The sequence below is a fragment of the Protomyctophum bolini genome (genome assembly GCF_963924005.1).
Source record: "Protomyctophum bolini genome assembly, chromosome: 17".
NCBI classification, from domain to species: domain Eukaryota; kingdom Metazoa; phylum Chordata; class Actinopteri; order Myctophiformes; family Myctophidae; genus Protomyctophum; species Protomyctophum bolini.
In genome coordinates this window covers 42,178,683-42,204,828 of record NC_137878.1, presented here as the reverse complement: position 1 = coordinate 42,204,828, position 26,146 = coordinate 42,178,683, and the positions used below count along the sequence as shown (strand labels likewise).

Genomic DNA, 26,146 nt, shown 5'->3' with positions numbered 1-26,146 from the left:
ATAGAAACATAAAGAACCACTGATATAGAAACATATAGAACCACTGATATAGAAACATATAGAACCACTGATATAGAAACATATAGAACCACTGATATAGAAACATATAGAACCACTGATATAGAAACATATAGAACCACTGATATAGAAACATATAGAACCACTGATATAGAAACATAAAGAACCACTGATATAGAAACATATAGAACCACTGATATAGAAACATATAGAACCACTGATATAGAAACATATAGAACCACTGATATAGAAACATATAGAACCACTGATATAGAAACATATAGAACCACTGATATAGAAACATATAGAACCACTGATATAGAAACATATAGAACCACTGATATAGAAACATATAGAACCACTGATATAGAAACATATAGAACCACTGATATAGAAACATATAGAACCACTGATATAGAAACATATAGAACCACTGATATAGAAACATATAGAACCACTGCTATAGAAACATAAAGAACCACTGATATAGAAACATAAAGAACCACTGATATAGAAACATAAAGAACCACTGATATAGAAACATATAGAACCACTGATATAGAAACATATAGAACCACTGATATAGAAACATATAGAACCACTGATATAGAAACATATAGAACCACTGATATAGAACCATATAGAACCACTGATATAGAAACATATAGAACCACTGATATAGAAACATATAGAACCACTGATATAGAAACATATAGAACCACTGATATAGAAACATAAAGAAAAGTGTCAGGATGCTAGGAGTGGTTTTGTAGAACGGTGCTCTGGGGTCTGAACGGGTTACGCTTGAAGGTGAAAGAAACCACGTTTAGTTTAAGGCCCCTCTCGGCCGTTTGTGGCCCCTGAATGCTTCTGTTAAAGATTCGTTTTTTTATGCGTTTTTTTTTCTTCTCTGCCATGACCCGACCTGAAGGAGAACGAGGGCCACAACGCTTGGCGGTGTCTTGTGCGCTTGTAGATCTGCTCAACACGTGTAAATAATGAGCCGTTACGACGGCATCAAGGCCCGCCAAAATACATTTTAGTCGACTAAAATCCTATGATATTTAGTCGACTAAAACTAGACTTAACACTAAAACATTCCCAGGTGACTGAAATACGACTAAAACTGAATGTTTTAGTTTAATTCCAAAGACTATGAGACTAAAACTGAAATAGAGTTTCCATAGTGATACTAACTGTGGTTGTTCTTCTGTAGTGGACCGAGGAGTGAAGCGCCGTCAGGTGAAGCCGCTCACAGCGTCCCTGCTGGACGCTCTGGACTATGACAGCTCTGACGACTCCGACTTTGAGCTGGGAGACGCTGAAGGTAGCACGCTACTCTACACAATGCTACGCACACGCTACGCGCACGCTACACGCACGCACGACACACAGCTCCTCTCTACAGTCACAGAGACAGCTCCTCTCTACAGTCACAGACACAGCTCCTCTCTACAGTCACAGACACACACAGCTCCCCTCTACAGTCACAGACACAGCTCCTCTCTACAGTCACAGACACACACAGCTCCCCTCTACAGTCACAGACACACACAGCTCCTCTCTACAGTCACAGACACACACAGCTCCCCTCTACAGTCACAGACACACACAGCTCCTCTCTACAGTCACAGACACACACACACAGCTCCCCTCTACAGTCACAGACACACACAGCTCCTCTCTACAGTCACAGACACAGCTCCTCTCTACAGTCACAGACACACACACACAGCTCCCCTCTACAGTCACAGACACACACACACAGCTCCCCTCTACAGTCACAGACACACACAGCTCCCCTCTACAGTCACAGACACACACAGCTCCCCTCTACGGTCACAGACACACACACACACACACACACACACACACACAGCTCCTCTCTACAGTCACAGACACAGCTCCTCTCTACAGTCACAGACACACACAGCTCCCCTCTACAGTCACAGACACAGCTCCTCTCTACAGTCACAGACACAGCTCCTCTCTACAGTCACAGACACACACAGCTCCCCTCTACAGTCACAGACACAGCTCCTCTCTACAGTCACAGACACACACAGCTCCTCTCTACAGTCACAGACACACACAGCTCCTCTCTACAGTCACAGACACAGCTCCTCTCTACAGTCACAGACACACACACACACACACAGCTCCCCTCTACAGTCACAGACACACACAGCTCTCCTCTACAGTCACAGACACACACAGCTCCTCTCTACAGTCACAGACACAGCTCCTCTCTACAGTCACAGACACACACACACACACAGCTCCCCTCTACAGTCACAGACACACACAGCTCCCCTCTACAGTCACAGACACACACAGCTCCCCTCTACAGTCACAGACACACACACAGCTCCCCTCTACAGACACACACACACACACACAGCTCCCCTCTACAGTCACAGACACACACAGCTCCTCTCTACAGTCACAGACACACACAGCTCCTCTCTACAGTCACAGACACACACAGCTCCTCTACAGTCACAGACACACACACAGCTCCCCTCTACAGTCACAGACACACACACACACACACACACACACACACACACACACACACACACACACACACACACACACACACACACAGCTCCCCTCTACAGTCACAGACACACACAGCTCCCCTCTACAGTCACAGACACACACAGCTCCTCTACAGTCACAGGCACACACAGCTCCTCTCTACAGTCACAGACACACACAGCTCCTCTCTACAGTCACAGACACACACAGCTCCTCTACAGTCACAGACACACACAGCTCCCCTCTACAGTCACAGACACACACAGCTCCTCTACAGTCACAGACACACACAGCTCCTCTACAGTCACAGACACACACACAGCTCCTCTCTACAGTCACAGACGCACACACATATATATATATATTTTTTAATATAAATGTCTTCTAAATCATGATAGTTTTCAGAACAAGCCATGTTTCTATATCCTCCCCAGAAGTAAAGATTTGAGTTAAAAAACGTTCCCGCTGAAGGAATAAATATTCAAAGATTTGCGCGTCACATTTTCACAATTTTTCAAAAATAGCAGAGCTACAAGCTCATAGCGCGGCACTCGGTGCCGCGCTATGAGCTTGTAGGTCTGCTATTTTTCAATAGCTAAAGTGCAACATAATGCTTTAACCCATTCAGGCCTGACCTCAAAATTAAAAAAAAAAAATCTTCTAAATCCTCCAGTTTTCTGAAATAAATATTTTCACGATTTTTCAAAAAATAGCAGATCTACAAGCTCTGTCTGCTATATATAGAGTCTGCTATTTTTCAATAGCTAAATTATAACATGTTTAAAAGACCAAAAGGGGTTCCCGCCCCAAATTTGGTTAAATACCAAAGGGGGTTCCCGTCCCTGAATGGGTTAATGGATTAAATAACGTTCAGGGTGTTAACTGTTGTTGTTGTTCTCTGTCCTCTCCACCAGGGGGCTCCGATGGGACGGGCGTGGGCAGCGAGGACGAGGAGGACGAGGAAGGCGAGGCCCCCCGCCGCGCCTCTGACAGCGAGGAGGGGGCCGAGGGGGGGGAGGGGGCCGAGGGGGACATCGATGAGGAGGAGGCCAAGGAGCTGACGGTGGACGATGCGGTGACCACTGAGGAAGACGAGGAGGAAGAGGAGGAGGAAGAGGAGGAGGAGAGGAAGGATCCTACCGCTGACGCCAAAGAGCCCAAAGACCCCTCCTCCTCCTCCTCATCCTCTGCCCCCAAGGTATTTACAACCATTTACAATTTGATTGAAATATTTATTAACAGTTTGCAGAATTACAGTACACATTTCAAGCACAAACTCAATACAAACAGACTGTTGACTGTGAGTTGGACGACCCGATTAAGCATTATACACTTGTTTACAACAGCTGGGTCCAGTTACCCTGGGTAAACATAGTACCTTTAGTCCAGTTACTATGGGTAAACATAGTACCTTTAGTCCAGTTACCCTGGGTAAACATAGTACCTTTAGTCCAGTTACCCTGCAGGGTAAACATAGTACCTTTAGTCCAGTTACCCTCAGGGTAAACATAGTACCTTTAGTCCAGTTACCCTCAGGGTAAACATAGTACCTTTAGTCCAGTTACCCTCAGGGTAAACACAGTACCTTTAGTCCAGTTACCCTGCAGGGTAAACATAGTACCTTTAGTCCAGTTACCCTGCAGGGTAAACATAGTACCTTTAGTCCAGTTACCCTGGGTAAATACAGTGCCTTTAGTCCAGTTACCCTGCAGGGTAAACATAGTACCTTTAGTCCAGTTACCCTGCAGGGTAAACATAGTACCTTTAGTCCAGTTACCCTGGGTAAACATAGTACCTTTAGTCCAGTTACCCTGCAGGGTAAACATAGTACCTTTAGTCCAGTTACCCTGGATAAACATAGTACCTTTAGTCCAGTTACCCTGGGTAAACATAGTACCTTTAGTCCAGTTACCCTCAGGGTAAACATAGTACCTTTAGTCCAGTTACCCTGGGTAAACATAGTACCTTTAGTCCAGTTACCCTGGGTAAACATGGTACCTTTAGTCCAGTTACCCTGCAGGGTAAACATAGTACCTTTAGTCCAGTTACCCTGCAGGGTAAACATAGTACCTTTAGTCCAGTTACCCTGGGTAAACATAGTACCTTTAGTCCAGTTACCCTGGGTAAACATAGTACCTTTAGTCCAGTTACCCTGCAGGGTAAACATAGTACCTTTCCTTTTCCTCTCCAAGGGGGGGCGACGGCGGAGCAAGAAGGCCGCCAACCCCGCCACGGAGGCTGCAGCAGGGGGCACTGTGGCGCTGGACAGCGGAGGGAACAACAGCGGCTCTGGGTAGGTCTGGACACCAACACGCAACCAAAGAGATTCTATATAAAGAGGCGACACTCTCATTAAACCCCATAGTAACAACCAGCGCCCAGTGCCTCCGCCATTTTGTTGTGATGACGCAACTTCCGGTTGCTCTAAAAAAACATGGGTGCGTTCGCAAATGCTCACCGGGAGCTCACTCTCGTATTAGTTTGCATTGCACAGTGCGCTCTTTCAGAACGCTTCCAAAAAGAGTCTTTGAAGTCATTCTATTCCACTTCTAAGATTATCCTTCTCCCGCCGCCATCTTGGTTGTGATGACGTCAAAGCGCTACCGATGCGCCATCTAGTGGTGATTCCAAATATTTGAGAGTGTCGCCTCTTTATATAGAATCTCTTTGACGCAACTTACTGTTATTTTATGACCTAAAAAAAACTGACCTTTGAACCCTCAGTGGGGTTAAAACCTGACCTTTGAACCCTCAGTGGGGTTAAAACCTGACCTTTGAACCCTCAGTGGGGTTTCCCTTTAGTCTGGCAGCCGACAGGCTTCTTTTGTTTAAAGCGGGAAACATTGGTATATAGTCTTTTCTATTGTCTATATACATATATTCATCAATCCACTTGCTGACCGGCGGTTAGTATCTTTTTTATAGGGGCTTCTTGTGAAAACCCCCTAGTTTGACACATCACATGCTACTTAAAGCAAAAGGAAAGTGTGACATTTTCGCCTCCCACAGGATGTTAATAGTAGGACTCAACAGACCTCAACAGCCAAAAGTGTAAAAAAATCGTTAGAAGCTGTTTTTCAACAGCCAAAAGTGTCAAATAATGTTTTAGGAGCTGTTTCTCAACAACCAAAGTGTCAAATAATGTTTTAGGAGCTGTTTCTCAACAACCAAAAGTGTAAAATAATGTTTTAGGAGCTGTTTCTCAACAACCAAAGTGTCAAATAATGGTTAGAAGCTGTTTTTCAACAACCAAAAGTGTCAAATAATGTTTTAGGAGCTGTTTCTCAACAACCAAAAGTGTCAAAGAATGTTTTATGAGCTGTTTCTCAACAACCAAAGTGTCAAATAATGGTTAGAAGCTGTTTTTCAACAACCAAAAGTGTAAAAAAATGTTTTAGGACCTGTTTCTCAATAACCAAAAGTGTAAAAAAATGTTTTAGGACCTGTTTCTCAATAACCAAAATTGTAAAATAATGTTTTAGGAGCTGTTTCTCAACAACCAAAGTGTCAAATAATGGTTAGAAGCTGTTTTTCAACAACCAAAAGTGTCAAATAATGTTTTAGGAGCTGTTTCTCAACAACCAAAGTGTCAAATAATGGTTAGAAGCTGTTTTTCAACAACCAAAAGTGTCAAATAATGTTTTAGGAGCTGTTTCTCAACAACCAAAAGTGTAAAATAATGTTTTAGGAGCTTTTTCTCAACAACCAAAGTGTCAAATAATGGTTAGAAGCTGTTTTTCAACAACCAAAAGTGTCAAATAATGTTTTAGGAGCTGTTTCTCAACAACCAAAAGTGTCAAATAATGTTTTAGGAGTTGTTTCTCAACAACCAAAGTGTCAAATAATGGTTAGAAGCTGTTTTTCAACAACCAAAAGTGCCAAATAATGTTTTAGGAGCTGTTTCTCAGTAACCAAAAGTGTCAAATAATGTTTTAGGAGCTGTTTCTCAACAACCAAAGTGTCAAATAATGTTTTAGGAGCTGTTTCTCAACAACCAAAAGTGTAAAATAATGTTTTAGGAGCTGTTTCTCAACAACCAAAGTGTCAAATAATGGTTAGAAGCTGTTTTTCAACAACCAAAAGTGTCAAATAATGTTTTAGGAGCTGTTTCTCAACAACCAAAAGTGTCAAAGAATGTTTTATGAGCTGTTTCTCAACAACCAAAGTGTCAAATAATGGTTAGAAGCTGTTTTTCAACAACCAAAAGTGTAAAAAAATGTTTTAGGACCTGTTTCTCAATAACCAAAAGTGTAAAAAAATGTTTTAGGACCTGTTTCTCAATAACCAAAATTGTAAAATAATGTTTTAGGAGCTGTTTCTCAACAACCAAAGTGTCAAATAATGGTTAGAAGCTGTTTTTCAACAACCAAAAGTGTCAAATAATGTTTTAGGAGCTGTTTCTCAACAACCAAAGTGTCAAATAATGGTTAGAAGCTGTTTTTCAACAACCAAAAGTGTCAAATAATGTTTTAGGAGCTGTTTCTCAACAACCAAAAGTGTAAAATAATGTTTTAGGAGCTTTTTCTCAACAACCAAAGTGTCAAATAATGGTTAGAAGCTGTTTTTCAACAACCAAAAGTGTCAAATAATGTTTTAGGAGCTGTTTCTCAACAACCAAAAGTGTCAAATAATGTTTTAGGAGTTGTTTCTCAACAACCAAAGTGTCAAATAATGGTTAGAAGCTGTTTTTCAACAACCAAAAGTGCCAAATAATGTTTTAGGAGCTGTTTCTCAGTAACCAAAAGTGTAAAATAATGTTTTAGGAGCTGTTTCTCAACAACCAAAGTGTCAAATAATGGTTAGAAGCTGTTTTTCAACAACCAAAAGTGTCAAATAATGTTTTAGGAGCTGTTTCTCAACAACCAAAAGTGTAAAATAATGTTTTAGGAGCTGTTTCTCAACAACCAAAGTGTCAAATAATGGTTAGAAGCTGTTTTTCAACAACCAAAAGTGTCAAATAATGTTTTAGGAGCTGTTTCTCAACAACCAAAAGTGTCAAATAATGTTTTAGGAGCTGTTTCTCAACAACCAAAGTGTCAAATAATGGTTAGAAGCTGTTTTTCAACAACCAAAAGTGTCAAATAATGTTTTAGGAGCTGTTTCTCAACAACCAAAAGTGTAAAATAATGTTTTAGGAGCTGTTTCTCAACAACCAAAGTGTCAAATAATGGTTAGAAGCTGTTTTTCAACAACCAAAAGTGTCAAATAATGTTTTAGGAGCTGTTTCTCAACAGCCAAAAGTGTAAAATAATGTTTTAGGAGCTGTTTCTCAACAACCAACGTGTCAAATAATGTTTTAGGAGCTGTTTCTCAACAACCAAAAGTGTCAAATAATGTTTTAGGAGCTGTTTCTCAACAACCAAAAGTGTCAAATAATGTTTTAGGAGCTGTTTCTCAACAACCAAAAGTGTCAAATAATGTTTTAGGAGCTGTTTCTCAACAACCAAAAGTGTCAAATAATGTTTTAGGAGCTGTTTCTCAACAACCAAAAGTGTCAAATAATGTTTTAGGAGCTGTTTCTCAACAACCAAAAGTGTCAAATAACGGTCTAGGAGACAACGTCTCGTTCCTGACCAATTCCCTGTCGTGGCAATAATCACGTTAACCCACACCCTCTCGTGTGACATTGCCTAATTGAAAGGACGGTGAACTTCGTCCCGGGCGATCGGGGTGCTAACACCCTGAGCACACAGGACAGAGTTCTCCGTTCAATCAATTAGTAACGCCCAGCGATTGATCATCAAAAGCACAGGGATTATTGATATCAAAACCGATCGCATCGCTCCACAGGCTGGGGGCTGTTGCGGAACATTCAATGTTAGCTTCTGGTGGGACGACATCGGAAACTTATTTATGGATTAAATAACCCCGGGCGTTGGGTTCTGAACACACTCATATATATGTTGTTATGTTGTTTCCGCCAGGTCCGGAGGAGGAGGGGCCACCCCCGCGGAGGAGGAGGAGGGGGAGGGGCAGACGGAGACCAAGAAGTGGAACTTCCGTCGGAACCGTCCCATGCTGGACTTCACCTCCATGGAGGAGCTGAACGAGATGGACGACTACGACTCTGAGGACGACAACGACTGGAGGCCTGGAGGCCAGAAGAAGAGGTCCTCCTCTTCTACTGGGAGAGGTAATACTATAAATATAATGACTGGAGGCCTGGAGGCCAGAAGAAGAGGTCCTCCTCTTCTACTGGGAGAGGTAATAATATAAATATAATGACTGGAGGCCTGGGGGCCAGAAGAAGAGGTCCTCCTCTTCTACTGGGAGAGGTAATAATATAAATATAATGACTGGAGGCCTGGGGGCCAGAAGAAGAGGTCCTCCTCTTCTACTGGGAGAGGTAATGATACTAATAATAATATTAATATAATGACTGGAGGCCTGGAGGCCAGAAGAAGAGGTCCTCCTCTTCTTCTGGGAGAGGTAATAATATAAATATAATGACTGGAGGCCTGGAGGCCAGAAGAAGAGGTCCTCCTCTTCTACTGGGAGAGGTAATAATATACATATAATGACTGGAGGCCTGGGGGCCAGAAGAAGAGGTCCTCCTCTTCTACTGGGAGAGGTAATAATATACATATAATGACGGAGGCCTGGGGGCCAGAAGAAGAGGTCCTCCTCTTCTACTGGGAGAGGTAATAATATACATATAATGACTGGAGGCCTGGGGGCCAGAAGAAGAGGTCCTCCTCTTCTACTGGGAGAGGTAATAATACTAATATTAATATTAATATAAATATAATGACTGGAGGCCTGGGGGCCAGAAGAAGAGGTCCTCCTCTTCTACTGGGAGAGGTAATAATATAAATATAATGACTGGAGGCCTGGAGGCCAGAAGAAGAGGTCCTCCTCTTCTACTGGGAGAGGTAATAATATAAATATAATGACTGGAGGCCTGGGGGCCAGAAGAAGAGGTCCTCCTCTTCTACTGGGAGAGGTAATAATATAAATATAATGACTGGAGGCCAGAAGAAGAGGTCCTCCTCTTCTACTGGGAGAGGTAATGATACTAATATTAATATAAATATAATGACTGGAGGCCAGAAGAAGAGGTCCTCCTCTTCTACTGGGAGAGGTAATGATACTACTATTAATATTAATATAAATATAAATACTACTACAGCTTTATTTTTTTTAATATATTTTCTATCCCACGATTTTGTAACCCATTTTTCACCCCTGTGTCTATCCTCTAATGTGATCCTGGGCTCTACACACCCTCCACCAACCTAGTCCCCATATATGGGGGACAAGGGGAGACCAACCTAGTCCCCATATATGGGGGACAAGGGGAGAGCAACGGACTTGAACTCATGCTTCCTTCATGCCTGAGTGTCCAAGTTGCTCCTTTACACCTGACTGGGGGGAGTTTCCCTGGTTGGACGTCGTAGCGCGTGGAAGGAACACGTTATTCCAACCAGTTCCTTTCCCCTCCATCAGGCGCCCCGGCTGGCCAGGGGGGGGGGGGGGGGGCAGTTTAGAGACCAGGATTACTGCATGTTTTTGTGAGGGTACCTACCCTATAGGGGACACGGGGAGAACATGTGAGGGTACCTACTGTACCCTAGGGGGCACGGGGAGAACATGCAAACTCCACACAGAAAGGCCCTAAATTTGTTTATATCGGGACAGTGTACACTGATGAACATTACATTAAAAAATGCAGTGTAAATATACCAGATTCAGTAGTCCCCACTGTAAGGTGTATAAACTGTAAATGGGTTGAAAGACTTTCTAATTAATTAAAACGGTTTCGGTCCCTCAAAGGAGGCGGGGCCGAGGAGGACGGGGCGAGCGCCAGCGACGATGAAGACGACGATAACGACGACGACGATGATGAAGATAAGGAGGATGATGGCGAGGAGGAGGTATGGACCAATTAACCCATTCTGACCTGAGATCAGATTCATACCAGGTTTCCACTGGACACACACTTGGTCTGATTAACCCATTCTGACCTGAGATCAGATTCTAAAAATGTCAGTCGCTCCTCGATTCTATTTTAGTTTAGTCATAGTCTTTGGACTGAAACTTCATTTAGTTTTAGTGTTAGTCTAGTTTTAGTCGACTGAATGTCATAAGATTTATTAGTCGACTAAATCTACAGTTGATTTAATAATAATAATAATAATAATAAAAACTTTATTTGTATAGCACCTTTCATGACATGAAATGCAGCTCAAAGTGCTTTACAGAAAAATGGAGAATAAAAGAAAAGCAAGGCAACAACATTAAAAAACAAGCAGTAATGCAATACAGTGAGGACATGAATAACAAAAATAAAAAAATAAAAGATCAATTAAAAGCAATGTTGTAGAAGTGGGTCTTGAGCTGAGCTTTAAAAATGTCTACAGAGGCTGCCTGTCGAAGGTACAGTGGGAGTTTGTTCCATGCCGACGGCCCGTAGAAGCAAAAAGCTGCTTCCCCGTATTTTTTTGTTGCCTTTTTTTTGGCAAAGCGAGCAGGCCAGCAGTGGAAGACCTTAGGGGGCGGTTTGGGACATATTTAGGTAGGAAGGTGCGAGACCATTGAGAGCTTTATAGACAAGTAAAATAATTTTAAAATCAATCCTAAAAACAACCGGAAGCCAGTGCAGTGATGCCAAAACTGGAGTAATATGTTCTCTCATCTTAGTTCTAGTTAAAACTCTGGCTGCTGCATTTTGGACAAGTTGTAATCTGTCAGTTGTTTTCTTAGGCAGTCCTGAAAAAAGTGCATTGCAGTAGTCAAGCCGAGAAAAAACAAAGGTGTGGATTAGCGTTTTTGCATCGTAGAAGGACAAATAGGCTCTGATTCGTGCAATATTTCTAAGGTGAAAAAAGGCAATCTTGGTAACATGATTAATGTGTGAATTAAAATTCAATTCAGAATCAATAATAACCCCCAGGTTCTTTACTGTACTGTTACTTTCTACAGTCAGGTTACCAAGTCTGCTTATTATTGATTCTTTCTGCTCACTAGAACCGATTATGAGAACTTCTGTCTTATCCTCGTTTAGCTTGAGAAAGTTCTCACTCATCCAACATTTGATGCTAGACAGACATGTCAGCAGCGGGTCTAAAGCACAGGGATCATCTATTTTGGTTTAGTTAGATTTAGTCGACTAAAATGTATTTTGGCGGGTCTTGATGCCGTCGTAATGAGTGTTTTTACACTTGTAAAATTACTTATAATGGATCTCTTGTCCACTAGTCCCTTCCTAACATTTTAGTCTAGTTTTTATTCGTCGACGAAATTGTCAGTATATTTAGTCTTAGTTTTAGTCATCGTAGCTTAGTTTTTATTTAGTTTCCATTTAGTTTTCTTCAGTGGAACATTTTTCGTCTTAGTTTTAGTCGACGAAAACAACACTGATGTCAAGGACCCCCAGAATATATGTGATTGGTATATATATACCTGAACTGTTAAAGGAGAATTCCATGCTAGAAGGCTTTTTTACCTTTACGTCCCCACCAAAGAGGTCCAGGTGTTTCTTTGTGCAAAAACTCCTTATTGGCTATTTTCCCTACCATAAGCCCTCAATGAATTGCATTGAATTGAATGGGAATTGAATGGGGCTATGGGGTGTTGTGCTAATTCGCTTATTTCCATCTAAATAAGTAGTAAAGTGTGCCGCTTGGGATATTATTTACATTATGAAGAGTGGATATATACAAAAAATATTTTTTTTTTGAGCGATGAAAATAAGCAAATTAGCACAACACCCCATAGCCCCATTCAATCCAATGCAATTCATGTAGGGCTTATGGTAGGGGAAACAGCCAATAAGGAGTTTTTGCACAAAATAACACCTGGACCTCTTTGGTGGGGACGTAACGACTACAAAGAAAGGTAAGAAAGCCTTTTAGTATGGAATTCTCCTTTAATCATATGGATATGGGTTCCTCCCTATAGGAGGAGGACGAGGACGTGGAGAACAACAACAACAACAGCAACGGCAACAACGTAAACAACAGCGGCAGCGACAGCAGCGACGTCAAACCAACGAAGAAGCAGCACGCCAAGAAGAAGCAGCAGCCCAAGGGCAGCGCCGGGGGGGGCGGGGCCTTCGACGACGAGCTGACCAATGACAGCATGTCCCAGCAGGGCAAAGGTCACGAGGTGAGCGGCCAATGGGAAATGACCATTGAAATGTGTAGCCGATCTACAAGCTCTACAACGCGTCGCTGTGATTGCGAACGCAGTGAGCACTTACTATGAGACCTAGCAGATCATGTCTGTCTGTCTGTCTGTCTGTGTGTGTCCCCCGCTATCCAAATATGGAGTGTGTTGCATCAGCAATCACTCAGCTCCATATATGGGCACAAAAGGGGCCAGGTCCACTCAGCTCCATATATGGGCACAAAAGGGGCCAGGTCCACATATACAGTAACAGCGGGACGTCCAAATATGGAGTGTGTTGCATCGCTTATTGTATATGTGGACCTGGCCCCTTTTGTGTCCATATATGGAGCTGAGTGATTTGTTTGTTGTGGACCTGGCTTATTCTAATTGTTATTGCAATTTACGATCTGCGTTCGCTTCCCGCGTCCGCGCGTCTTACTCGTCTTGTAGATCGGCTATATGTGTTCAGCATGCAAAACAAGTGTAAAATGTCTTATACTGAATCTCTTGTCTACTATAGAGCGCCGCAGTCCCCTCCCCCTTTCAGAACAACGAACGGCCCAGGAAATGAAAACGCAATGCATTTGTCCCCCATAAGGCAGTTCTTATTTAATTTATTTAAAGACCTTTTAAGCGTCTTACGAAGCCAACTCTTGTCGTGACAAATCATGACAACAACACACACAATATTTTGGACCAAACAAATAATTACAAAGAAGAAAAACAACAAAGAAAGTGTTGTTTTTACCTGCCGTATTTTTCTACTTCTTCTAATTCTTTGTTTGGCCCGAAATATTGTGTGTGTTGTCATGATTTGTCACGACAAGAGTTGGCCAACAACTGGACATGTGTCCAGAATACAGAGGGATTATAATCCAGATTAGAGACGGTGGTCGTGGTGTGTTTGTAATCCAGATTAACTCGCCGAAACCTGGAAAGCTTCACATGTGGCATTTTTACATTTTAACCACATCACCGCCAGAATCCCTCTCTCCTCTCCTCTCCTCTCCTCTCCTCTCCTCTCCTCTCCTCTCCTCTCCTCTCCAGTCTAAATGAACCCCTCCCCTCTCCTCTCCAGGGTGTCCAGAGGTCGTGGAGCGTCCAGAGGACAGACCACATCCTGATCTGCTGTGTGTGTCTGGGAGACAACAGCGAAGACGCCGACGAGATCATCCAGTGTGACAACTGTGGAGTCACCGTCCACGAAGGTACCGACCAATCACAAACCATCTAGTCTACTGTCCACCGAGGTACCGACCAATCACAAACCATCTAGTCTACTGTCCACGGAGGTACCGACCAATCAGAAACCATCTAGTCTACTGTACACGAAGGTACACAAGAAGGTTCAAGGTTGTCTTTATTTCGTCTCCCTTGGGAGAAATTTGTCTTGGAGACAGGACCACGGCTGCATACATATAAACATACGTATAATCACAGAGACATTACAGAAAAACAAAACAAATACACCCCTGGTGCGTACACCCCGTTAAGGTACCAATTACCCATTCAACATTTTTATAGAGAGAGGAATGAAAGAGTGTTTATATCTGTTGTACTTGCACTGTGGCATCCTGTACCTTCTTCCTGATCTCATTAATTCATATTCGGAATACAGAACATGTGAGGGGTCAGAGGTTATATTCTTAGCTTGCCTTACTACAGTCTGTTCAAAAATGGCTTGGGGAGTCATCGGGGGGGGAAGACAGGCCCATGATCTTCCCAGCCATTTTCGCAACTCTTGCAACTTGAGCTTTATATTTCACAGTCAGGTTACCATACCAGCTGGAGATTCCATATCTCAAGATAGATTCAATGCTAGCTCTATAGAAAATTAACATAATATTCAGGCTAACACCAAACAGCCTCAGTCTACGAAGAAAATGTAACCGCTGGTGTATTTTTGAATACATGTTGGATTCAACATGTATGTGCCAGCTCATATCTTGGTCAATCTGCACTCCCAGATATTTATAGGAGGAGACCTGTTTGATGTCATTATCGTGAACCTTCATCAAGGTATGGTCTCCTATGGACCTCGGATCCACAATGATCTCCTCTGTTTTATCAGTGTTGATCATTACATAGTTTCTATCACACCATTCAACACATCTGCCTACTCCAGTTGTATGGCTGAGAATGTCAGATTTGCTTGTAAGAATGACTGAGTATGACAGTTAAGTGTCATCTGAAAACCTGATCACGTATTGATTAGAGTATGAGCTGACACAATCATTCGTATACAGTGTGAACAGGAGGGAGGAACTAACAGTTCCTTGTGGAAACCACTATGAAACAAATGTCTCAATACTGTCAGCCGGTCAGCGAGTGGATTCATTAATGTATGAATATAGACAATATTTTAGGCCAATAAAAAAAAAGAAGACTATGTAACAAATTTCCCACTTTAAATAAAAGAAGCCTGTCGGCTGCCCGACTACTATACATACAAGCACACACCGTACGATGCTGGTTGGGGTGCAAAGTGAACCCTTGTGATGCTGCTTAGACGCAGTGGTTGGGGTGCAAAGTGAACCCTTGTGATGCTGCTTAGACGCAGTGGTTGGGGTGCAAAGTGAACCCTTGTGATGCTGCTTAGACGCAGTGGTTGGGGTGCAAAGTGAACCCTTGTGATGCTGTTTAGACACAGTGGTTGGGGTGCAAAGTGAACCCTTGTGATGCTGCTTAGACGCAGTGGTTGGGGTGCAAAGTGAACCCTTGTGATGCTGTTTAGACACAGTGGTTGGGGTGCAAAGTGAACCCTTGTGATGCTGTTTAGACACAGTGGTTGGGGTGCAAAGTGAACCATTATGATGCTGTTTAGACAGTGGTTGGGGTGCAAAGTGAACCCTTGTGATGCTGCTTAGACGCAGTGGTTGGGGTGCAAAGTGAACCCTTGTGATGCTGCTTAGACGCAGTGGTTGGGGTGCAAAGTGAACCCTTGTGATGCTGTTTAGACACAGTGGTTGGGGTGCAAAGTGAACCCTTGTGATGCTGCTTAGACACAGTGGTTGGGGTGCAAAGTGAACCCTTGTGATGCTGCTTAGACACAGTGGTTGGGGTGCAAAGTGAACCCTTGTGATGCTGCTTAGACACAGTGGTTGGGGTGCAAAGTGAACCCTTATGATGCTGCTTAGACACAGTGGTTGGGGTGCAAAGTGAACCCTTGTGATGCTGCTTAGACACAGTGGTTGGGGTGCAAAGTGAACCCTTGTGATGCTGCTTAGACACAGTGGTTGGGGTGCAAAGTGAACCCTTGTGATGCTGCTTAGACACAGTGGTTGGGGTGCAAAGTGAACCCTTGTGATGCTGCTTAGACACAGTGGTTGGGGTGCAAAGTGAACCCTTGTGATGCTGCTTAGACACAGTGGTTGGGGTGCAAAGTGAACCATTATGATGCTGTTTAGACACAGTGGTTGGGGTGCAAAGTGAACCCTTGTGATGCTGCTTAGACGCAGTGGTTGGGGTGCAAAGTGAACCCTTGTGATGCTGCTTAGACACAGTGGTTGGGGTGCAAAGTGAACCCTTGTGATGCTGCTTAGACACAGTGGTTGGGGTGCAAAGTGAACCCTTGTGATGCTGCTTAGACGCAGTGGTTGGGGTGCAAAGTGAACCCTTGTGATGCTGTTTAGACACAGTGGTTGGGGTGCAAAGTGAACCCTTGTGATGCTGCTTAGACACAGTGGTTGGGGTGCAAAGTGAACCCTTGTGATGCTGCTTAGACACAGTGGTTGGGGTGCAAAGTGAACCCTTGTGATGCCGCGCTATGAGCTTGTAGATCTGCTATTTTTCAATAGCTAAAGTTTAACATAATGCTTAAAACACCAGAATGCCCAGAATGTCTTAAAGGAAAAAGTCTAATCCAAATCCTGCGTTCTGTTTGCGTTCCGTTGGATTATTAATTCTGTTTGATCTTCATGAGACAATTAGTGGGCTGTAGTACACGCTTTCTACCTGACGGTGTCCCGAGTCCCAGACGGCAGGCACGCACACACGCACATACACACACACACACACACACACACACACACACACACACACACACACACACACACACACACACACACACACACACACACACACACGTAGCAGGGCCGTAATCAGCAGCTCTCCTCTCCTTAAACCGTCCAGGACGGGAACCCCTTTAGGTGTTTTAATAATCAACCATCATTTAAGACTTTAGCTGTTGAGAAATAACAGATCAACATGCTCAAACCACAAGCTTGTAGATCTGTTATTTCTTAAATAATTCTTAAATATGGGGCAAAAAATATGGAGCAAATCTTTGAATATAATGTTCTTTCAGAGCAGACGACCGTCATTTTTAACTAAAATATTTGCTTCTGGGAGGGGGGGGGGGGTCCCTGGAACAACATATTTTCAAATGGCGGTCTGCGGCCAAACACAGATATTTTTGGGGGTCCTTGACATGAAATAGTTTGAGAACATGAGGTTTTTCCTAAAACTGTCAGGACTAATTTCTACTTCTGTCAGAATGCTTCAGGTCTGAAGGGGTTAGTGAAGACATGCATGGCGCCCGTATCAGTGGACGGGTTACGTACCGTTATCTTGTTACCCTCGGCGCCGGGCTGACGTTTGGCTCCTCCAGGGAGACGCGCCTCGCTCTAATCTCCCTGAAACGCTTCTGGAGACGAGCTACAGCCACAGTCACTTCAGCACCATGGACAGCAGCTGTCCATGGTGCTGAAGTGACTGTAACTGCTGTCCATGGTGCTGAAGTGACTGTAGCTGCTGTCCATGGTGCTGAAGTGACTGTAGCTGCTGTCCATGGTGCTGAAGTGACTGTAACTGCTGTCCATGGTGCTGAAGTGACTGCAGCTGCTGTCCATGGTGCTGAAGTGACTGTAACTGCTGTCCATGGTGCTGAAGTGACTGTAAAGCTGCTGTCCATGGTGCTGAAGTGACTGTAGCTGTCCATGGTGCTGAAGTGACTGTATAGCTGCTGTCCATGGTGCTGAAGTGACTGCAGCTGCTGTCCATGGTGCTGAAGTGACTGTAACTGCTGTCCATGGTGCTGAAGTGACTGCAGCTGCTGTCTATGGTGCTGAAGTGACTGTAGCTGCTGTCTATGGTGCTGAAGTGACGCTACAGTCACTTCAGCACCATGGACAGCAGCTACAGTCACTTCAGCACCATAGACAGCAGCTACAGTCACTTCAGCACCATAGACAGCAGCTACAGTCACTTCAGCACCATAGACAGCAGCTACAGTTACTTCAGCACCATAGACAGCAGCTATACAGTCACTTCAGCACCATGGACAGCTACAGTCACTTCAGCACCATGGACAGCAGTTACAGTCACTTCAGCACCATAGACAGCAGCTACAGTTACTTCAGCACCATAGACAGCAGCTACAGTCACTTCAGCACCATAGACAGCAGCAGACGGGGGGGGGGACACGTACTTTTCGTCAGTATAAAGTTGTTGCCCCTGCGACCTGTCTACGGTTAAGCGGTTGTTTGATGGACGGATGACAGAACTGACAAATGGAAGCTATAATTAGAGGTTTACTGGCAGTGTGTTAACCCATTCTGGGCGGGAACCCCTTTTGGTGTTTTAAGCATTATGTTAGGCTTTAGCAGATCTACAAGCTCATAGCTCATAAAAATCGTCAAAATGTATAATATATATATTTATGTCAGAGCGAAGATTTTCCACTCAAATGATTGCTTCGGTGGGGTCCCTGGAACAACATATTTTCATGTGAGAACAACTGATATAGAAACATGAGGTTTTAACCCTGTGAGAACGACTGACATAGAAACATGAGGGTTTAACCCTGTGAGAACGATTGACATAGAAACATGAGGTTTTAACCCTGTGAGAACAACTGGCATAGAAACATGAGGTTTTTCAGAAACTGTCGGATTTTTAAATGTTGACGTCAGGCCTAAATGTCAGGATGTAGAAGACATTTATAGAATCTGATCTCAGGTCAGAATGTGTTAATACATCTGGTGTCGACGTGGGCTCTGGATGTCACATCGTCGCCCGTCCGTCAGTCCCTCGTTTCTGCGGTCCGACGCTGGCTCCCTCTCTGCCCCACCGCGCTGCGGTCCGATGCTGGCTCCCTCTCTGCCCCACCGCGCTGCGGTCCGATGCTGGCTCCCTCTCTGCCCCACCGCGCTGCGGTAGGACACTGGCTCCCTCTCTGCCCCACCGCGCTGCGGTCCGACGCTGGCTCCCTCTCTGCCCCACCGCGCTGCGCTACGACGCTGGCTCCCTCTCTGCCCCACCGCGCTGCGGTCCGACGCTGGCTCCCTCTCTGCCCCACCGCGCTGCGGTCCGATGCTGGCTCCCTCTCTGCCCCACCGCGCTGCGGTAGGACGCTGGCTCCCTCGCTGCCCTCATGGTCTCATAATCACATCATCATTGTCTCTGCCATGTGAGACCCATGGATCCACACGGGGCCTCGCAGGCACACTGCCACCGTCCCAAACACACAAACACAGGCCTGTAGCTGGCACAGCTACAGGCCTGGCTGGATGGCTGGATGACTGGCTGGATGGCTGGCTGGATGACTGGCTGGATGGCTGGCTGGATGACTGGCTGGATGGCTGGCTGGATGACTGGCTGGATGACTGGCTGGATGGCTGGCTGGATGACTGGCTGGATGACTGGCTGGATGGCTGGCTGGATGGCTGGCTGGATGGCTGGCTGGATGGCTGGCTGGCTGGCTGGCTGACTGACTGCCTCCAAGCCAAACCCACAGCTGTTCCATCTAACACAGCCTTGCTGGCGCTGCCAGCCTGATGCCACCCAGCAGACACCGTGCCAGCTGTGACCCTGAGGGGAGAGGGGGGGGGGGGGGCTGTCATTGTTGTCACAAATGCTCACCTAATCCGAACGCAGTGGCGTGGACCCGTTAAACGGGGGAAGACCAGCCTGTGTGTGTGTGTGTGTGTGTGTGTGTGTGTGTGTGTGTGTGTGTGTGTGTGTAAAAGATCGATTTCTCCAGCCTGGGTAAATTGCCGATCGTCCGTTCTCCGATCGGCGGCCAGTTATCGGAGCATCTCTGCGTAGTTCAGGCGGGGAGACTCGGCCTGTTGACGTCGGGCAGAATCCTCCTCATGTCTTTATGTAGCTCAACGTTTGCAGCGCAGATAGCCGATCTACAAGCTCACACGCAGCGCAGACAGCCGATCTACAAGCTCACACGCAGCGCAGACAGCCGATCTACAAGCTCACACGCAGCGCAGACAGCCGATCTACAAGCTCACACGCAGCGCAGATAGCCGATCTACAAGCTCACACGCAGCGCAGACAGCCGATCTACAAGCTCACACGCAGCGCAGATAGCCGATCTACAAGCTCACACGCAGCGCCTCGCTTCTCCAGGCTATTTTCACTGGTTACGTCATCGCACTCTTCTCCAGGCGCAGAGCTTTTGTAGATCTGCTAGTTTCACTATTTTATAATGTTTATAATGCACGGTTTCACTCTGAGAGAGAGAGAGGGAGGGAGGGAGGGGGAGAGAGAGGGAGGGAGAGGGAGGGCGGGAGAGGGACATTCAGAAGCAGGGAGAGAGGAGCTACTCACAGCGCTCCACTCCATCACTGGTCTCTCTTTGTTGTCCTGTCTCCTCCACGCTGAGTGACTGCACGCACACACACACACACACACACACACACACACACACACACACACACACACACGAACGCATACGAACACACACACACACACACACACACACACACACACACACACACACACACACACACACACACACACCCTCTCTCTTTGATCATATCTGTAATGCCAGTCAGTCACCACAGCCAGACATCATTAAGCAGAGCACCAATGAAGCAGGTTTTTATTGGCTGTGAATGCCAATAAAAACACACGCACGCACACACACACACACACACACACACGCACACACACACACACACACACACACACCATGTCTTTTATGGCCCATATTCCTCTCATTGCTTCGTAGCGTTCCCTGCCATCATTAACAGCACAGAGTTCTGGGTCCTGTGTGTCTGTGAACCCAATGCTTTCCCCCTGATGTTGACGCTGGTTTGGACCAGAGGGGCAGTCAGAACCAGGGGGGCATTCAGACCAGGGGGGCAGTCAGACCAGGGGGGCATTCAGACCAGGGGGGCATTCAGAACCAGGGGGGCATTCAGACCAGGGGGGCAGTCAGACCAGGGGGGCATTCAGACCAGGGGGGCAGTTAGACCAGGGGGGCATTCAGAACCAGGGGGGCATTCAGACCAGGGGGGCAGTCAGACCAGGGGGGCATTCAGACCAGGGGGGCAGTCAGAACCAGGGGGGCATTCAGACCAGGGGGGCATTCAGACCAGGGGGGCATTCAGAACCAGGGGGGCATTCAGACCAGGGGGGCATTCAGACCAGGGGGGCAGTCAGAACCAGGGGGGCATTCAGACCAGGGGGGCATTCAGACCAGGGGGGCAGTCAGAACCAGGGGGGCATTCAGACCAGGGGGGCATTCAGACCAGGGGGGCATTCAGACCAGGGGGGCATTCAGAACCAGGGGGGCATTCAGAGTTCAGACCAGGGGGGGGCATTCAGACCAGGGGGGCATTCAGAACCGGGGGGGCATTTAGACCAGGGGGGCATTCAGACCAGGGGGGCAGTCACACCAGGGGGCAGTCAGACCAGGGGGGCAGTCACACCAGGGGGCAGTCAGACCAGGGGGGCATTCAGACCAGGGGGGCATTCAGAACCGGGGGGGCATTTAGACCAGGGGGGCATTTAGACCAGGGGGGCAGTCACACCAGGGGGCAGTCAGACCAGGGGGGCATTCAGACCAGGGGGGCATTCAGACCAGGGGGGCAGTCACACCAGGGGGCAGTCACACCAGGGGGCAGTCAGACCAGGGGGGCATTCAGACCAGGGGGGCAGTCACACCAGGGGGCAGTCAGTCAGACAGATATTCTGTGAAGCCACTAAGGAAATCGGGACTTCCTGAAAGTTCATATAATGGCCTGTTGTGGCGCTGTCATTGGGCCCAAAAAAAACCCCATAGCTCCATAGAGGTGTGTGTGTGTGTGTGTGTATATATATATATATATATATATATATATATATATATATATATATCATTGACAGTGAATATATATATATATATAGATATATAGATATATAGAGAGAGAGTCTAGTGTCTACACTATAGTGTTCAGTCACATTTTTGTCACCTGGAATCTTTTAGTGTTTAGTCTAGTTTTAGTCGACTAAATGTCATAATATTTTAGTCGACTAAAGTGTATTTTGGCGGGCCTTGATGCCTTCGTAATGGCTGTTTTCACACTTGCTGAAAACAGCCGATCTACAAGCTCGTGCAACCAAGTGTAAAATGATCTCTTGTCCACTAGTCCCTTCCTAACATTGAGTCTAGTTTTTATTAAACATACTGACATTGTCAGTATATTTAGTCTTAGTTTTAGTCGTCGTAGCTTATAGATTTCATTTAGTTTCTATGCAGTTTTCGTCAGTGAAAAAAGTCGGCAGTCGACGAACATTTTTCATTTCAGTCGAGGAAATCAACACCGTCTACATTTTATGTCTACATAAAATGTTCATAAACATCTTCCACAGACTCTCTAATAGACTCGGATATTTAATTTAAAAAAAACGCTGATGTTTTAATTAAAGCCCCACTCAGTGATTTATTCCCCTGGAAGAACAGAAATAAAAGTTCTCTAAACAACTTAACCCATTCTGAACGGGAACCCATGTTGGTGTCAGCATCATGTTATGCTTTAGCTATTGAAAAATAGCAGATCTACAAGCTCATAGCGCGCCACCGAGTGGCGCGCTACGAGCTTGTAGGTCTGCTATTTTTGAAAAATCGAAGAACGACTGACATTTTTTAGAATCTGATCTCAGGTCAGAATGGGTTAATCAGACCAGCGTGTGTCCAGTGGAAACCTCGTATGAATCTGATCTCAGGTCAGAATGGGTTAAAGAAACATCATGCTTGTCATTAGACTGCCTTTTTTTTCTGAACGCGTGTCGGCACTTTAAATGAGAACAGTATTGATCTCTCTCTCTCTCTCTCTCTCTCTCTCTCTCTCTCTCTCTCTCTCTCTCCCCACACCGGCCGCCCCAATGAGTTCTGGACTGTAAACTTAATTATTTTGCCTCAAACGCAAAAAAAGGAAATCTCAATTAGTGGAGGTTGGTCTCAGCAGTGGCTTCATTTGGTTTAAATGCCCACCGAGTGGAATAAGTTTGAGAAAAGACGTTCACATCACTTTTAAACTACTTGCATTAATGAATTGCTTTGATTTTTTATGTCCTTGAGACCCTTTTTGTTTAGCCCGTTCTGTTGGTGTTTTAAAGCATCATGTTATACTTTAGCTAATGCACACTAGCAGATCTACAAGCTCGCTTAAAATGATGAATAACTGAAAATGGAAAAAATCTGCAAAGCTTACAACACGTTGTAAGCTTGTCTCGCTGTGCTTCCATTGACAGTGAATGGTAGACTGCATCTTTGCATCTTCATGTCGCTGTGCTTCCATTGACAGTGAGTGGTAGACTGTATCTTTGCATCTTCATGTCGCTGTGCTTCCATTGACAGTGAATGGTAGACTGCATCTTTGCATCTTCATGTCGCTGTGCTTCCATTGACAGTGAGTGGTAGACTGCATCTTTGCATCTTCATGTCGCTGTGCTTCCATTGACAACATCTGAAGATATGTTGTATCAGGGACCCCCCCCAGAAGCAAAGATTTGAGTAAAAAAACGTAACAGATAAACAGGTCCTTCTGCTCCCCCCCTCTCCCCCCTAACAGATAAACAGGTCCTTCTTCAAACAGGCCATGTTTGCTCTTCTACGACCCCCCCCCCCCTCCCCCCCTCCCCTCCCCCCCTCCCCTCCCCCCTCCCAGCAGCGTGACGGTAGTGACGCGCGTCACGCTGCACAACAACTACAGCCTTTTTGTAATCCCATTTATTTACACTATAGCAGTAAAGTAAGCAATGCAGAGAAATACAGTCAGAAAAACACAAAGTAGATGGATTATCGCCCACACACACACACACACACACACACACCACACACCACACACACACACACACACACACACACACACACACACACACACCACACACCACACACACCACACACACACACCACACACCACACACACCACACACACACACACACACACACACACCACACACACACACCACACACCACACACACCACACACACACCACACACACACACACACACACACATACACACACACACACACACACACACACACACACACACACACACACACACACACCACACACACACACACCACACACACACACCACACACATACACACACACATACACACCACACACACACCACACACACACACACACACCACACACATGTACGCATCACACATACACACGCACACACACGCACGCACACACACGCACGCAACACACACAATTGTTTGTACGAGAGAAAGAGTAAATGGGCCAAGTTATTGGCAAATACCAAAAGCAATGTGTGTTTTTTTTTCTAAATCCGTCAAACTGATCCCTGCTTGTAGATATTAGGTTACATTTTCAAATGGCTAAAGTGTAATAAAAAAAATAAGGCTTAAGGGGGTTCATGTACATTATGTATCAATAATCTGAAATATGCAAAAAGGAATATATGGACTCTCGTATAACGTACAGATACCGAGTGGTCGCGGCGCGGCGGAAATACTGCCGCTGCCGTCGGCAACGCTCCTATCTCTGACTGCCACATTTTTACACGTAAATTAAAGCCCTCCAATCATAGAAGAGCGTCACGCAAAAGCAAGCGAGAAAAAAACCCAGCCGATCTACAAGCTCCCCCCACGACGGCTGGCGGAGAGCTTGTAGATCGGCTGTTTTTTCAACAATTTTTTAAAACGTTGTCGGACATTCGAAGGTTTCGTTAACCCGTTTTGGGCGTGAACCCCTTTTCTGGTGTTTCTGGCATTATGTCATGCTTTAGCTATTGAAAAAATAGCAGATCTACAAGCTCATAGCTTGTAGGTTCTGCTATTCTTTTTAAAATAGCAGATATACAAGCTCATAGCTTGTAGGTTCTGCTATTCTTTTTAAAATAGCAGATATACAAGCTCATAGCTTGTAGGTTCTGCTATTCTTTTTAAAATAGCAGATATACAAGCTCATAGCTTGTAGGTTCTGCTATTCTTTTTAAACGACTGACATAGAAACATAGCTTTTTCAAAAAACTGTCAGGATGTAGAAGGACATTTGTAGAATCTGATCTCAGGTCAGAACGGGTTAAATGCCCGTGCCTCAAAATACGTGAGTAGATGTACTCGCAGCCCCCCCCCCCCCCCCCCGAGCGGCGTGGTGTGGTGTGGCGTGGGGGGTCCGCGGTGATGAGAGAGAGAGAGAGAGAGAGAGCGCATGCAGAGAAACTCTAAAAGCCTGTGTTTGATTTGCTCCTCGTCCCCCCAGTAGCTCAGAAAGACCCCCAAGGCCGCCGCAGTGAATTAGCTCCTTCAGACCGGAGAGAGAGAGAGAGAGAGAGAGAGTTCCACAAAACAATCTGCACTGTATTTGTCGTCCAAATACCGACAGCTTTTTTCCCTGAGAAAAGAACGCATCGGTCGGTGGCGCTCAAAACGACCCCCAGAAGTATGTGTCTTTGGCCACAGAGGGACCCCCCCTCACCCAAGGGACCCCCCCTCGCCCAAGGGACCCCCCCTCACCCAAGGGACCCCCCTCCAGGGACCCCCCCAATCTGAAAACACCCCCCCTGCCCTCACCCAATAGCCAAGATTTGAGTTAAAAAAACAGGATTCACCAGTGAAGGTTTTATATTATTTCAGTGGTGAAAGAAAGCAAATTATTATTCAAGATTTCCCCCACGTTTCCTGATCTAAGAAGCTCGCAGCGCGGGTTATAGATCTGCTATCTTTTCAAACGGCTAAACGTTGTTTTTTTTTTTTTTTTTTTTAAATAGCGGTTTCAATCAAAGCTCATGATGAGGCGGTCGACGTTGACGCGTCCTCAGGCCTGATTGGCTTAGGAGCCCCAGTGTGTTATCTCCTCGGCACCGGGCCGCGGTCTATGATTGGCTGTGGCCGCTCTCCTCCTCATTGGTGCTGCCGAGCACGCTCCGCCGGTGTAACGGCACGCCGTAGAAACGCCTCAGCCGAGTAATTGTTTTGGCAACCTTAGGAAATTAACCCTTTCTGACCTGAGATCAGATTCTAAGGGTGTCTTCTACATCCTGACGGTTTTCTGAAAAAGCCATGTTTCTGTGTCAGTCGCCACTCGGTGGCGCGCTACGACCTTGTAGATCTGCTATTTTTCAACAGCTAAAGCATAGCGTAATGCTAACAGCAAAAGGGGTTCCCGCCCCAAAATGGGTTAACCCGTTGAGACCCTGAGAGAAGATTGTACAAAATGTTTTCTGAAATTATGACTGTTTTCTTGAAAAACCCTCATGTTTCTACGTCAAAGTGT

The 26,146-nt window shown here is 45.5% G+C and overlaps 1 protein-coding gene across 1 annotated transcript in view; it reads left to right on the top strand.

Annotated features, from left to right (window-relative positions):
- phf14 (PHD finger protein 14) overlaps positions 1-26,146 on the top strand; it is a gene marked incomplete at its 5' end in the record, with an annotated part of 165,507 nt that overhangs the window by 13,459 nt on the left and 125,902 nt on the right. The window contains 7 exon segments of the mRNA XM_080787290.1: positions 1,235-1,345; positions 3,474-3,757; positions 4,752-4,852; positions 8,484-8,692; positions 10,333-10,433; positions 12,460-12,666; positions 13,748-13,877. Of these exon segments, the coding sequence (XP_080643416.1) occupies positions 1,235-1,345; positions 3,474-3,757; positions 4,752-4,852; positions 8,484-8,692; positions 10,333-10,433; positions 12,460-12,666; positions 13,748-13,877 (1,143 nt within the window).